The sequence below is a fragment of the Danio rerio genome, chromosome 15 (assembly GCF_049306965.1).
Source record: "Danio rerio strain Tuebingen ecotype United States chromosome 15, GRCz12tu, whole genome shotgun sequence".
Classification (NCBI taxonomy): domain Eukaryota; kingdom Metazoa; phylum Chordata; class Actinopteri; order Cypriniformes; family Danionidae; genus Danio; species Danio rerio.
The window spans coordinates 20347626-20363424 of NC_133190.1; the positions used below are offsets into that span (position 1 = coordinate 20347626).

At 43.6% G+C, this 15799-nt stretch overlaps 1 protein-coding gene across 10 annotated transcripts in view; it reads left to right on the plus strand.

Moving 5' to 3' along the window:
• LOC407643 (alpha-2-macroglobulin-like protein 1) overlaps positions 1–15094 on the plus strand; it is a 62895-nt gene extending 47801 nt beyond the window's left edge. For all 10 annotated transcript variants that reach the window (XM_073923514.1, XM_073923513.1, XM_073923517.1 and 7 more), the window contains 10 exons: positions 6232–6306; positions 6428–6590; positions 9014–9207; positions 9294–9509; positions 9733–9845; positions 11794–11884; positions 11973–12041; positions 14208–14313; positions 14585–14633; positions 14869–15094. In XM_073923514.1, coding sequence (XP_073779615.1) covers positions 6232–6306; positions 6428–6590; positions 9014–9207; positions 9294–9509; positions 9733–9845; positions 11794–11884; positions 11973–12041; positions 14208–14313; positions 14585–14633; positions 14869–14872 — 1080 coding nt within the window. In that variant the 3' untranslated portion in view covers positions 14873–15094. The remainder of the gene's footprint in view (positions 1–6231; positions 6307–6427; positions 6591–9013; positions 9208–9293; positions 9510–9732; positions 9846–11793; positions 11885–11972; positions 12042–14207; positions 14314–14584; positions 14634–14868) is intronic.
• Positions 15095–15799: the final 705 nt, after the last annotated feature.

Consider the following 15799-nt stretch of genomic DNA (forward strand, 5'->3'; position numbering starts at 1 on the left):
CCCAAAACGCGGGCTGACCAGCGGGCAGACCTACAACGTAGTGGGCCAGCAAGTGACTCCTCCGCTGAGTCAGTGCTGGGGGCCACGGAGGAATCTGCAGGGCTCACCTGACGGGGAACTTTACTGACAGATAAAAAAGGCGCACGTACCTCCGTGCTAGGGAGAATGGCGCAGCAAGCGTGTTTCAACACCCTACCGAGTTGTCTCCTCAATTACCAAAGGGTTACCTAATACCCTTGAGGAAACCGGCTCCACTCGCAGATTGTAAAACCTTGCAAATGTGTTAAGTGTTGCCCAGCCCGCAGCTCTACAGATGTCTGTTAGAGAGGCGCCGCGTGCACGCGCCCAAGAGGATGCAACGCTCCGAGTGGAGTGTGCACGTACTCCCGGGGGACACGGCTGACCTCGACTCGAAAAAGCGAGTGAAAAGGCATCCACAATCCAGTGGGATAATCTTTGTTTCGATACGGCACTTCCCTGCTGCCGACCGCCATAACAGACAAAGAGCTGCTCAGATGATCTAAAATTCTGAGTACGGTCCACATAATGCGCAGAGCGCGAACTGGACAAAGTAAAGAAAGGGCTGGGTCTGCCTCCTCCGGGGGCAGCGCTTGCAGGTTCACTACCTGATCTCTAAAGGGGGTGGTAGGAACCTTGGGCACATAACCGGGGTGGGGTCTCAGGATGACGTGAGAGTAATCCGGCCCGAATTCCAGGCACAAGTCACTGACCGAAAATGCCTCCAGGTCCCCGACCCTCTTGATGGAGGCCAACGCAACCAGCAGAGCTGTCTTCAAGGACAGAAATCTTAGAGATACTGATTCGAGTGGCTCAAGGGGATCGGATCGCAACTCGTGAGAACGAGGGCGAGATCCCAAGAGGGCATGAGAGGGGGGCGAGATGGATTAATTCGCCTAGCACCCCTAAGGAACCGGATGATGAGGTTATGCTTTCCCACGGTGCCGCCAGCTACCGCGCTATGATAAGCGGAGATGGCGGCCACGTAACCTTGAGAGTGGAGGGCGACAGCCTGCTGTCCAACTTCTCTTGAAGGAAAGAGAGCACAACACTAATCTGGCAGTTTCGGGGGTCTTCTCTGCGAGAGACACACCATTCAGTGAATAGACTCCACTTCAGGGCGTAGGCGCGCCTCGTGGAGGGGGCTCTAGCCTGAGTGATGGTATTAACCACCGCAGTCGGTAGGTTACCTAAGTCTTCCTCGCGTCTAAGGACCACACGTGGAGGTTCCAAAGATCGGGGCGAGGGTGCCAGATGGTGCCCTGTCCCTGAGAGAGTAGGTCCTCTCTCAAAGGGATCCGCCAGGGGAGGGCCGTCGCGAGGAGTGAGAGCTCTGATATCCAGGTCCGGTTGGGCCAAGGGGCGCAACTAGCAGAACCTGTTCCTCGTCCTCCCTGACCTTGCACAGTAACTGCGCAAGCAGGCTCACTGGGGAAAACGCATACTTGCGCATGCCCCGAGGCCAGCTGTGGGCCAGTGCATCCGAGCCGAGAGAGCCCTCGGTCAGGGAAAAAACAACTGGCAATGAGCGTTCTCGGGGAAAGTAACAGATTGATCTGGGCTTCCCCGAATCGCGCCCATATCAGCTGAACAGACTCGGGGTGGAGTCTCCATTCTCCAGGACGTAAGGCTGCCGTGAGAGCGCATCGGCTGCACGATTGAGCTTGCCCGAATATGAATGGCATGCAGCGATTTCAGCTGCGGATGACTCCAGAGGAGCAGACGGCGGGCGAGCTGAGACATGCGGCGAGAGCGCATACCCCCCATACGGCTGATATACGCCACCGCCGCCGTACTGTCCGTCCTGACCAGCACGAGTTGCCGCTCCAGCACTGGAAAAAAACGGTGGAGAGCGAGGAACACTGCCAACAGCTCCAGGCGATATGCCAATGCAACTGGGTACCTTTCCACAGGCTCGCAGCCGCATGCCCGCAACACACAGCCCCCCAGCCCGTGTTGGAAGCGTCTGCTGAAACGACAACCAGACTGGACGCCTGTTCTAGAGACACCCAGGCCTGTAGAAACGAGGGGTCACTCCCGGGGCTGAGGGCGCGGCGACACAGCGCAGTAACAGACTCGGTGTGCGCGCGCGTGCCATGCGCGTCTGGGGACTCGATCGTGAAGCCAGTGCTGAAGTGGTCTCATATAGAGTAATCCGAGCGGCATGAAGCGGCTGCGGATGCCATATGCCCCAGGAGCCTCTGAAATAATTTCAGTGGGACCACTATTTTACTGTCGAGCTCTCTCAGACAGTACAGCATCAGCTGAGCGCGCTCTCCGGAGAGGAGCGCTGCCATGGTGACCGAGTCCAGCTCCAGCCCGAGAGAAGAGATCCTCTGCACGGGGGCGAGTTTGCTCTTTTCTCGGTTGACCTGAAACCCCAACAGGTGGAAGTGCCAGAACACTTTGTCTCTGTGCATAATCAATTGCTCCGAGAGAGGGCAAAAATCAGCCAGTTGTCAAGAAACTGAGTATGCAGATGCCCGCGAGCCGAAGGGGCGTTAAGGCACCCTCCGCGGGCTTGGTGAGGACCCGCGGAAACAGAGAGAGCCCGAAGGGGAGGGCTTTGTATTGCCAAGCTCGACCTTCAACGCAAACCGCAGAACTGACGGTGGCGAGGAAGAGTGGAGACATGAAAATACGCGTCCATCAGGTCTAATGCTGCAGACCAACCCAGAGGACGAACGCACCGGAGGATGCGCTTCTGCGTGAGCATTCTGAACGGCAGCTTGTGCAGACAGCGGTTCAAAACGCGCAGATCTAGGATTGGCCGTGACCCACCACTCTTCTTGGGCACGATGAAGTGTGGGCTGTAAAACCCGCACTCCATCTCGGCTGGAGGGAGCGGCTCGATTGCATCCTTCGCCAGGAGGACAGCAATCTCTCGCAAGACAGGGGCGGACAGGGGGCTGACCCTGGTGAATACACACCCGAGACTTGGGGGGCCGTTTCACGAACTGAATCGCATAGCCGAGTCTGATTGTGCGTATGAGCCACCGCGAAGAGCTGGCCCACGCTAACCAGGCAGGCAGAGCTCTCGCTAATGGACTCATCGCTACAATCGCTGACGTACCAGCAGTGGGGCAGCGCGGAGTGGGTGTGCTGATCCGGGAAGCGCGCGGGTCCCACGGAAAAGCTGGAGGTGAGATATTTGCTCTCACTCTGTACCCGAGCTCCGGAGGGGAGGCTCGAGGGGTGGGAGAAAGGAGACCGTCCTCCCAGCGCTCGTGAGCCACTGGCGAAACGCACCGAATCTGCAAGCTAGAAAGCATAGCGTCCCAGACTGGCAGATTTCGGGCTGTCACATCCGGGGAAGTGGAAAAGTGCTCTCTCATGATATTTTCATGGCAGTAAAAAGTGCCGTTGGAAATGGGGCCCCGCCCTCCAGCGGGGAAAGAGCAAGTTCCCTCTTCTCCAGATGGCCTGTCCCAGGGGCGCTTCGCGGTCCGTTGCCGGACTTAGCGGCGTTCTGGGCAGGGGGGCTGCCTGCTTCCGAGGTGCCCGACGCGCTCGCTTCGCCGGAGGCGTGTGCGGGGGCGGAGCAGCTCTCGTAGGCGGGCGCCTTCGGCGAGGAGCAGGTATGAATGGCACGGCGGGCGGAGTGGGCTACGGACCGCCGATAAGACATCACCCACCAACTGCTCTCTCACCGCTTTGAATTCCTGGGTGAATTCACAGACAGTGTCGCCGAACCTGGCTGGGGATATGGGGAAGTCAAGAAAGCGGACTTTGTCGACTTTGCGCATATCAGCCAGGGGTGGCGCTCCTGGACCACTAATGTGGACATCGTCCTCCCCAACGCACACGCAGCGGACTCAGTAGTCCGAAGAGCTAAGTCGGCGGCGGTGCGAAGCTCGTAAGCCTGGGTTGGACCCACCCTCGTGCAGCTCGGCCAGCGCCTGCGCTTGGTAGCGCTGGTAGGTGGCTATCGCATGCAAGGCGGAAGCAGCCTGGCCCGCAGCTATGTAAGCTCTAGCTCCGAGGGAGGTAGATAACTTACAGGCTTTGGATGGGAGACGAGGCGGATCCCGCCAAGAAGAGGCGCCGCGCGGATTTACCGCCATCGCGCACTCAACCTGAGGAATCGCCACATAGCCCCTGGCTGTTCCACCGTCAAGAGTGGTTAGGGTGGAGGGACACGCAGCACGAGCAGAAAAAAGTGCTTTACAAGACCGCGTGAGCCTACTGTGCACCTCCGGGAAGAAGGGAACGCCCCTCTAGTCGGTCCGGCCGCGGAGCTGGGGGATAAACCATCTCCAACCCACGGCCGAAGCAGCCCGGGAAAGCACGGCTAACATGTCCGTTTCAGGATCCGTAGTGACAGCGCTCACCAGCCCGAAGGGGGCGAGCAGGTCTGGATCATCATCGGACAATGAAAGCCCACCCTCCGATGCCGCGGTGGACGTCTGGTCTCCGGTGTCATCGGGCGTAAGGGCTACCATCTGTTAGACGGATTGCTTCCCCCGCCCGAAGCTTGGATGGAGCGCTTAGAGGAGCGGGAGGTCCGCGGGCCCGTGGGCGACGGATTATCTCTCGCTGAAACCCTCTGATCTGCCCGAGTGCCCGCTGCAGAGCAGGGGACAACTGGGGTAGTTCGCCCTTTTGCAAAGGCTAGCCGCGATCTTTACTGCGCAACAGTCATGGCATCGCAATGACGGCATGAACTGCCCGCGAGCAGCGCATTAACATGCTGGACCCCCCAGACATGCTACGCAGTGCTCGTGCCCATCATCCGAGGACAGGAAACCACCGCATCCAGAAACGCACAGTCGGAGCGCCGTCCTGAAAAGGACGTGCTGCACGACTGTGTTGCTCTTTCTGTGAAGTTTGCAACATTATACGCACCGCTCTGGAGGACCGGACCCAAAGAACGCCAGGCAAGGGAGAAACCCAGCTCGACCGTCTGCCGCTGCGTGTACACACTCTGGACCGGGAGAATGCTCTCGTTCGCTCAGAATCGCTGGTCACAGCAGGAGGAACCCTCATCGACTCGATCAGAAAGTCTCTGAAGCGAAAAGGATGGCGTCTGCTCGCTCCAGGTGTGCTTATATGCTGGGATAATTGGCAATGAAGTACACCTGTGCAAGCTTACGCTGCCAATTCATGGCATTCATTGGCCCGTTCAATACTCTTTCAGACAAGCGGCTTCTGAACTGAATCCTCCCATTTCGTGGATTTCAATCAATCCACTCTATGGCACTGAAGTTCCCCAACCAAAGGGGAACATTTTTTACCCTTTGACCAAAGTATAATCTTGTTTTGGACCAACTTAAAACAATTACTGTAATTTATTACAGCTCAATTGATAATTTTTTTTGACTGAAAACTGAAACTGAAAAACACAATTTAATATTCATCAAAATATTTATTCTGCGCAAGGAAAAAAAATGTGCAAAAACAAAATATTGATTTTATACCATGAATTAATTGAATTGCTTTGGTTTGGTCAATTTAAAATCAAAAGGAAAGTATAAGTGTATTTAAACTAAGCTACAATAAATACATATAATGTTAGGCTATGCTATTGCTAGTTGTTTTTTAAACTATCTACTGTATATATGTGTATATATATATATATATATATATATATATATATATATATATATATATATATATATATATATATATATATATATATATATATATATATATATATATATATATATATATATAATTCCTTTTTTCTTTTCCTAATCCAATATAAAAATGTATGAATGAAAGACACAGTAGTTTCTCTTTTTCAGTGAATTAAATAGCATTAAAAAGCATGAATAAATTCTGTAATGTATTAACTAACATTAACTATTAAAATGTTGCCGTGATAATTAATTCAATAATTCATAATTTATGCTTTGTGTCCCTCTTTTGATTAGTGATTTATTGAATCATTTATTCAAATGAAATTAGACAGCTGATTCATTAGGTCAGTCTCTTTATGAATGGGTTATCGAATCATTAACTTACTGAATTCATTTAAAAAAAGCAGAATCATTCAGGACTGAAACACAGCAGTGGTGCTCTGAGACGCACAGATATTCTGCTCCAGCTGTCACAGGGTTAGGTGGGATTGATGGTCATATATGGGGAGGAAAGGGGCTCATTAATCTGCTGCTTCTGGATTTTACACTTTGGAAATGCTTGTTAGTCTGCAGTAAATTGAGAAGATTGAAGTGCTGCGGGTGCGAAGGATCTTTAATGCGTTTGCTCTCACAGGGTGGTGTCAATGATGAAGTCACTCTCTCTGCTTACATCACCGCAGCGCTGCTGGAGTTAGGCGTGCAGATTTCTGTGAGTAAAACTCTCTTCATGGCCTACTACTATTCCCTTTTAATAGACATGTTATAGAACTAAATAACTCAATACAGATAATGGGACCAATGTGACTGACTTGTTTTGTGCGCTTTGTAAGGATCCCATGGTGGCTAGAAGCCTTGTATGTCTGAAGGAAGCTTCACGTAACATTACCAACACCTATGTGAATGCCTTGTTGTCCTATACATTCACACTTGCTGGAGATGGAGAAATGAGACTGAACCTCCTGTCCAAGCTGGACAATCAGGCCAGGAGAGAAGGTACCTTTAAAAAATATATTAAATTCAACTGGTACTAAATTATGGAAGCAAAACATACTCAAAACGAACATAATAGAACTAATACTGTAGTATCTCACAAATATGTGCAAAATGTCTATTTTGTAAAATAGATTTTTTAAAATATACTAATATTAGGTTAAATTATTCACATCTATTTGTTTTACCTAATTCTTACCCTTTCATTAATCATGAAACAATGCTGCCCTGTCAAGGACGAGTTTTTCCATGTTTTAAGTGTATTAGAGTAAGGAAAGCCATTGTACATGTCCTGAATGAGTTGTTGGACATACAGTATAGTCACATGGGAGCTGATCAGAGGAAGTATAGATCAGATCACATGTATATAAAAAAAAGCTAAATTAAATTTTAGTCAAGTAATTCAAATAATATTTAAAAAGGGAAGCTCGAAATTTGATTACATTTATTCATTCATTCATTTTCTTTTCGTCTTAGTCCCTTTATTTATATGTGCCACAGCGGAATGAACCGCCAACTTATCCGGCAGTTTTTTTATGCAGCGGATGCCCTTCCAGCCCCAACCCATCACTGGGAAACATCCACACACACGCATTCACAAACATACAGTACACTACGAAAAATTTAGCCTACCCAATTCACCTATACCACACATGTCTTTGGACTGTTGGGGAAACCGGAGCACTTGGAGGAAACCCACACAAACACGGAAAAGAACATGTAAACTCCACACGGAAATGCCAACTGACCCAGCTGAGACTCAAACCAGCAACCTTGTTGCTGTGAGGCAAACGTGCTACCCACTACGCCACCGCATCGCCCCAATTTGGTTACATCTCAATTTAAAAATGTATATATACTACAGAGCCATGCATATGACTGGCTGAACAAATCAGACTATATAACATAAAGAAATCAATGAATTAAAGTATTCTCACTTCTTAGTTTATGGTCAATTTTATTACTCCAAAAATGTACAAACCACCATGCCCACTAATGTACATGAGCAAAATAAATTGATTTAGCCTTTGTGAAACACTTTTTCTTTTCGAAAATTCTCATTCAATGTGATTAAGTGTCAATGGCATGGATTTTGAAAGGACAATTACCTTCCACTGCCTACAGAAGTGGAATCTGACTGTGAGGCAGGAGTTAACTCTAAAGGGGGAACTGATTCCTAATTTGTGGCCACAGTATTCTACTTTTATCCCCTACATGACATGCATGTTACTCGGTCGGTAGTATATCACACAGGTGTCCAAGCTTGGTCCACTGGAGGACCACTCTCCTGAAGAGTTAAGCTCCAACCAACTCCAATAAAACACAGTTGAGCCAACTAATTATTTTTACTTTATTATTACTATTGACAGTTATCATGTAACAAAATAAAAAACACAAATAAATATAAGAAATATTCAATACAGGCTTAATGGTAATATGTGTCCAGGGCTACATATTGGAGAATCTGGAAATATGTATCCTGGGCTATGTATGCCAGTATTTTGTGAGTAAAACAAACAGTACATGGCATTATGCAACATAGGCTTATTCTGAAAACGTAACACTATTTACGTTTCTAGAGACCTTAAATGATGTAGCCAGAGGTACGTATGGGGTGGTATAATGGGGGTGTATGGGTTGTGGGGATGGGAGGTTGGATGATACGTCCCCCTCACCTTAAGAGACAGACCATTTAGAAACAGGTGATTAAAAATGTAAATTTTTGGATTTCATAAAGCTGTCCCTTGCACTTTTAAAATGTCCACTACGCCCCTAGGTCGGCGGGTCAGTTGATAGCAAGATAACAAGCCTACTGTGATCCCCCAATGACAGTTGGGTTTAGGGGTTGGGTTAGGTGACACTCCTCTTTTTTAAAATCATACATTTTCATACAACTCAACTGAATATTATTTTTAAATTAACAATTGATTTGTATACAAACAGTTTTGAGCATGTTTATAATAAGTTTTTTTTTTTTTTTACGTCACATGTTTATACTCCAATTCAAAAAATAAACATTTAAATCTGGCTGTCGTAAGACTTATTCACATCACTTTGAGAGATGAAGACAGCTACAGACACTTTGGTGGATCAGTTGGTAGCAAGATAACACGCCTACTGACTTTTCTATCGCAGACACATGCAAGAAGTATATTGAGATTGGCAGAAATAGACATGGTGGCCTCTAGTGGATTTGTGAAAGCAAAAACTGCAAGAATACGTAGCCATGGGGCACATATTTCCTGGTTTTCAAATATGTAGCCATGAGAATGTATCTCAAATGAGCCTGGGTTGGAAATATTTAAATAGACACCAAAATCAAACTAGGCAAACACTCTGGACCCTAGTTTGAAACCTCTGATGTTGATTTTTGTGCTGAAGCCTCTATTTTCCAGTCATCTTCGTTTTTGTTGATTTAATTATAGGTGCTGGACGATACTGGTCTCTGGTCAACAATGCTCAACAAACAAGCTCTGTGGAGGTTGAAATGACTGCCTACGTTTTGCTGGCTCTTCTCTCGGGACCCTCACTGCCTAGATTTGGTCTCAACTATTCAGCTGGAATAGTGCAGTGGCTGGGCAGACAGCAGAACGCCTTCGGGGGCTTCTCCTCCACACAGGTAATGCTGGTTATCTTATCCAGCTTTCCTTTCAGCCTTTATAACGCGTTTGATCTTCCCTGACTGTGTGCTGTCGCTGTGAACAGGATACTGTAGTAGCGCTCCAGGCCCTGGCTAAGTACAGCGCTGCCGTCTTCAATCCAGAAGGATCCATCGCCGTGACCGTGACCTCCCCATCAGGACAGAGAAACCAGTTCACTGTGAACCGCAATAACCGGCTGCTTTACCAGGAGAAACAGCTGACGGAAACTACTGGAACATACAAGCTCAGGGCAGAAGGCAAAGGATGTGTGTTTGTGCAGGTGTGTGCTCATGTGCAATGGACAGCTCACACACAAATCAAAGTTCATCTTTTACTCCCCCTCATGTTGCTTTAAACCTGTGTGACCTACGACTTTTTTACATTTGCTGTAAAAGTGTTTGGATGGATGAGGATTAGGATTTGCGGAGTGAATTTAGATTTTTGAAATAGATAAAGTGATGGAAATCAGCTAATATTTGATTTTATTCTGTTTGGTTTCTCAGTTTGCCTTGAACTACAACATCCCCCCTCCTCCTGATGCGTTGGCCTTCAACATTAAAACAAATACAGGAGTCTGCAGCAAAAACCAAGCTTTTACATTAAACGTCACTGTCCGGTGAGCCACATTCTGTTAAAAACTACCATTTTCATTAATGGAAACAACCCTCATGTGCATAGCAACGTTAACATTGCCATATCATTCATTAAACCATTATTTGTCCATATAATTGAATTACTTTCCATACTATGCTATACCACCCAAGCTCATTCTGGAAATGTATCGCTATATACATTTCTGTAGAGCGCCAAATACTTCTCAGGAGATACATTTTTTTTGCAGTTTTTGTTTTCATGAATCCACCAGAGGCCGCTCTGTATACTTGTTCTTGCCTAAATCCACCAGAAATTGCTGTCAATTGACTAACTGACTGACTGACCCCCCCTCCTCCGTCCCCAAACCCAACCAGTATTGTTTTCAAAATGAATGGATCGGTGACAGGGGTTTCACATTGCATGACTTTAAAATAGGAAGAATCTGCCACAACTTTGTCCAAACTACATCTCACAAACCATACACACGCGAGAAGTGACATAGAAAAAATGCGAGGGCACGCAGTTTAACTTTTGTTATTAACTACATAAGGAGAAAAAAGCCTTTAGTGGGGTAGAAAATGTACTTATTTTAGACACCTGGTTTTGATGGGAATTAGCTATTTCTCAGCTTTTTTTTTTTCTTTTTTGAGCCAGTTGTGATATTGCTCAGATGAAATGTCAAACAGACACAGTGCTCCTGCCAAATTTACACTAGTTTTTCCTCCATTTGGGTCCAAATAAACTGAAAATGAACACTTTTAACCTTTTTTAATCTCCTGCTGGCCACACTAATGAATGCTGCTCTCTCATTGGCTGTTGTTGATCGCCAGTGTTATGTTCAATCAGCACAGATTTCACACGACATGATTTTGATCATGAATCATGACATGATTTTTAGCAACAGGTCCAGATATTTAGCATGCCAAATTTCTCACGGATGTCAGTGACTCATCTGTGATTCTCTCAGATCGCATCTATGATAGTTCAACTGCGTGATTTCTCAAAACCCATTGGTGAGTCAAAATTGGGGCTAAAATCATGCAGTATCAACTCGGCATTACCCGCTTTTTGGAACCAGACCTGAACACTGTCGTTATGGTCAACTCCTCTGTGCATCTCAAGTCAGCCGACATACATGGCAAACTAACTGGACGAACTGGTGACAGCAGGAAAGCCGTCCATATGAAGATTAGCGGTCAGCTGTTAGTGCGAAAAGGAATGTCATCATACCGCCGTGTAGCATTTGATTTAAAAACTAAATGCAGCCCTACAGTACGTACTTCTGGATACATAATTTTGGATCTCCAGAAATGTGTATGGGGCTACGTTTTCAGAATGAGCCTATGTTGATGCTATACTATACTTACAATAAACTAAACTAAACTATAATATGATACTATACTATACTATACACTACTATACTACACTGTAATATAGTACACTACACTACACTATACTATACTATACTATACTACACTACTATACTATACTATAATATAATATACTATACTTTATTATACATACTATTAAGTGAGAGTTCACCAACATTTATTTGCCATCTTGTCAATAAAGAAGATATTTTGTCTTTTTATGACATACAAAATAATGATAAATTGTGATCATGCACAGGCTACGTACAGTAAAAACATTTAAGATAAAAAAATAGTAAAAATGTGTAAAACTAATGTGTTTTAATTGTGATTTTGTCATGTTTTTATGCTGAGGAAAAATCTGACTATCATACTTTTTTGCTAAGGTTTACATAAGTGAGCTAAATCTAAAGAAAGAGAGAGAGCAAGCAAAAAAAAAAAAAAACTGCTGAATGTGCAGCGTAAGGAATTTGACTTTGAATGAATGAATACTGAACCTACTTTGTGACCTAATAGACTCTTTGCTGTCTGTCAGTCTACATACAGGACATTGTGTGCTTGTAAAGCCAGTTTGTGATTGTTGGAGCGTTTGTGTGACAGGTATGATGGCAAACGAGAGGAGACCAACATGGTGATCATTAACGTCAGGCTGCTGTCTGGGTTTAAGCTGGATGAGGCGTCTCTGCAGGCCGTGAGTGACACTTGAAGGGCTCTGCTCCTCTTTTATCTCAGGTTGTGCAGCCAGTGTTTGATTCCCTCATTCGTCCTCTTCTTCACAGCTGAAGGAAGACCCCACCGTCAAACGTGTGGATCTGGATGAGGATCGTGTCATTGTCTATTTGGAGAGTGTAAGTGTTTCCTTCACATACATTGAGGGGATTTTAAATCTTAAGGGTTAGCGTTGATTGCTGATATTTTGATATATTTTAGTTCAAGGTATAAAATGAGGAGGAAATCAAAATGAACGCTTTTTATGTAACACATTTGTACTAGCAGTGAGAATTGACACAAAATTCATTTTGATTGACAAGCTGATTTACACAAGCTGAAGTAAATTCTTATCTTGATTTAGCAATATTTGGTATTGATTGATTTTTTTAATGCGTCACTAAACAGAACATACATTTTTCTCAAGAAAATAGTTTTTTGTTTCTAGCTTACTAAAGCTGTATGCTATGATCACAACGCTATCTCACGGCAATTCAAAACGTTTTGATTTAGTGGCTAATTCATATGAATTCATAGGATCTCATTCATATAATTTAGTATGATTTGCTCCTCTCCAGTGATTGTTGGCTTTAAGGGTGGGGTTTGTTGCCACGCCTCCTTTTTAAAATCGTACATTTTCATCCGACTGAAGTCAAATAAATCAGTACGAATTAGCCACTAAACTGACAAAACGTAAAATAGTTACGTTTTCTCGTGAGATCTGGCTGTATAATCCTGTCAGCTGATTTTTATTTTTAAATTAACGGTTAATTTGTATGCAAACAGTTTTGGACACGTTTATGATGTTTTTTATGTCATATGTTTACACTCTAATTTTTTGTTGAAATATAAACATTAAAATCTGTCTGTCATAAGACTAAAGCCTGGTTTATACTTCTGCGTTGAGTGATCAGCATGACCCACAGCACCTGCATTGCATGTTGCTTTGTATTTATACTTCTGCATGCCTTTAGCTGGCAGTGAGGTTCTAATGTTTCTCTGTGTCGAGTTTCTTCGCTGGTGCTTTGTTTTTTTCTGAACGCTACCTTAATGTACAAGTAGCTCAAACTTGCTTATTCCGAGGTGGAAACTGTCGGACTTGCAATATTTTTAAGGTAAACACAAAACAGTTTCCATCTGGAGCTCCTTCACAGGACTTGACACTAGTAAACACTCGCTCCAATAGGTAAGCGCGGTGCTCACCCCCACCCACATTCATCACGATACCAGGCGGACCAATAACAGAGCTTGCGCTGTGCGTCGTTGAGACGGCAAGGGGGCGAGGGCTATGCAATGCGTGCGCTTGACACAGAAGTATAAATCAGCCTAATTCACACCACATTGAGAGATGAAGACAGCAACCGACACTTTGAATCACCTTTACCTCCACTGCCAGTGTGCGTTAGCATCTGTCAAAGACATTGCAGCCTGCCATTATCAATATGAAATGTAGTCAAACATACGTATATGGAGAACGTGACTACAATGGTCCCTCGCTCTAACCCGGTTCACTTTTCGCTGCATTGCAGTTTCATCGATTTTTTCCGTGCAATTTGACATGCTTTTTTTCTACAGCACATTGTGTTCTGTGTCCTGACTGGCTTTAGACCATTATTAATCAATATTTTCCGTGGTGTTTCTCCTGTACAGTAGGCTACAGAATGCGTTCAGCTTGCCACATTTACATAAATCTTTGATCTGATTTGCTGTACTGTATATTGCGAGTTTTCTCCCCACAATGTCGACAAAATATTCTGCACCGTCAAAGGCACCTGCGGTAGCACCCAAAAGGCAGAGGAAGATGCTAACCATCGCTCAAAAACTTATTAACATGCTAAAGGAAGGTAGAAGTCACGCGAATGTAGGGCGCCATAATGGAATAAATAAACGAAGATCAAATGGTTTTGATCTTTAGTTTCATTTTATAACACTGGACTTATTTTTCTATAAAGGTTTGAACTTTGAGAGTGTTTAAACAAGAAATAAAAGTGTGAGCATGTTAATGAAAAGTGTATAAAGTGTGTAGTGAGGGGTTTTACAGTCTGAAAACATCTATAATAATTGTAAAAAATAAAGCTGACTACTTCATGGATTTTGCCTATCACAGGCTATTTTTAGAATGTAACTCCCATGACAAATGAGAGACCACTGCAATATTTTCATATCTTTAAATGTACAGACAATACATATTACATTTAAAAGATAAACAAGATGTCAGCCCTAGTTCTTATTAATCTTTCTACCACAGAAAAGAAATCTCAGTATAGTCTTGCACCAAAGTGTAATAATGTTCTCTTCTCATCCAGCTGAAAAAGAAGCAGGTGAAGTCCATCAATCTGAGGCTTCAGCAGGACGTCCTGGTGCAGAAGCTTAAACCAGCTGTGGTGGAGGTCTATGACTACTACAAGACCAGTATGTGTCCATTTATCTCTCTGAATCTGCTCAAAGGATAATGGTTTTTATTATAAACCCTGTAAAATAATAATAATAATAATAATAATAATAATAATAATAATATATTAATAATTATAAAAATTAAATGCTATTACCATTGAAATGTTACAATTTTATATAGAAACCTTAGTGACACAAGTGTAGCATAATTGTGTTTGTAAGCCTGTGTTTAATATATGACATTTTCACTTTATTGAGACAAGCGAAAATTTTGTTTATCTTCCTTTAGGTGAAATGTCTGTGACTGACTACACTTCATCTTGTAAATCAATTGCTCAGTAAGTGAAAACTCTAAGTACTTTCTAAGAACACAAATACTGTAATGTAAATAAATAATGTTACGAAAATGTTTGTACCTTTAATTTTTTTTTTTTAACTTTCTGTTTAATAAATAATGTATGTTTCCAGAAACATACTAAGCAGCTGTCCAATTGTATTGCTAAAAATAAGAAATTGCTCTTGTACACCAAATCAGCATTTTTGCTTTTAAAAAATGTATCTATTGTTTTTCAGGTGATGATCTGAAGGGACGATGAACCAGAATATATAGAGAATTAATTCTGATACAATAACTGTTCTTCTATTACATTCTTGTAAAATCTTACCAAAGTTGGCTTACTGCATTGCTTGTGCACTTTAGTTATTAATCAAATTGTATATTAAAATTTTAGCTAATTACATCATGAAATAATTTTGCATTTAAAAAATTAAACAACTCGTTCTTTTCTGCATATAAAAAGTGTGTCCTGTGTCTCTCTTGGTCCTTTTATGATCTCTCTCTATCTACACTACCTGACAAAAGTCTTGTCGCCTATCCAAGTTTTGGGAACAACAAATAATAACTCGACTTCAAGTTCATTTGGTATCAGAAGTGGCGTATATGAAAGGCAAAGGCCTCTAGATTACTCTTATTTTACCAAACAAAAAAAATTATAATGTCCTGATGTTTAATTATTTAATTAGTACAGTATAGTCTGACTTTGCTTAGACAAAGGTCTTGTCACTGGCATAAATAATGTACAGTATAGAATATAAAGTCATGGTGCATCTGAGATCGACGACAAGACTTTTGTCAGGCATGTATGCATATAGTCTCTAATGTAAACGAACGTTCATTTTCTCATTCAAAATTTTCTCTAAAAAACTATGCATTATTTAAATAAGCATCTGCCAGTTGCAGACTTTTACAATAAATGCTTATTGTACTGTCTGAAATCCAAATGATCAAGCGTCAAAGCATTTAAAAGGTTGGTAAAGGTTAGAGTGGCTTGATTAAGCTCTTTTAATAGTTTAGTTACTGAATGTTTTATCAACATGTTAAAGCTGCTCTTACACTTTTTTGTTTGCTGTGTAACACTCAATACGATCTGTGTTTTGTTTTCCTCTGGAGTCTTTAAAAGTAACACAGTCAAAAACAGTTTTCAAGCTGCTCAGATGTTTTAAT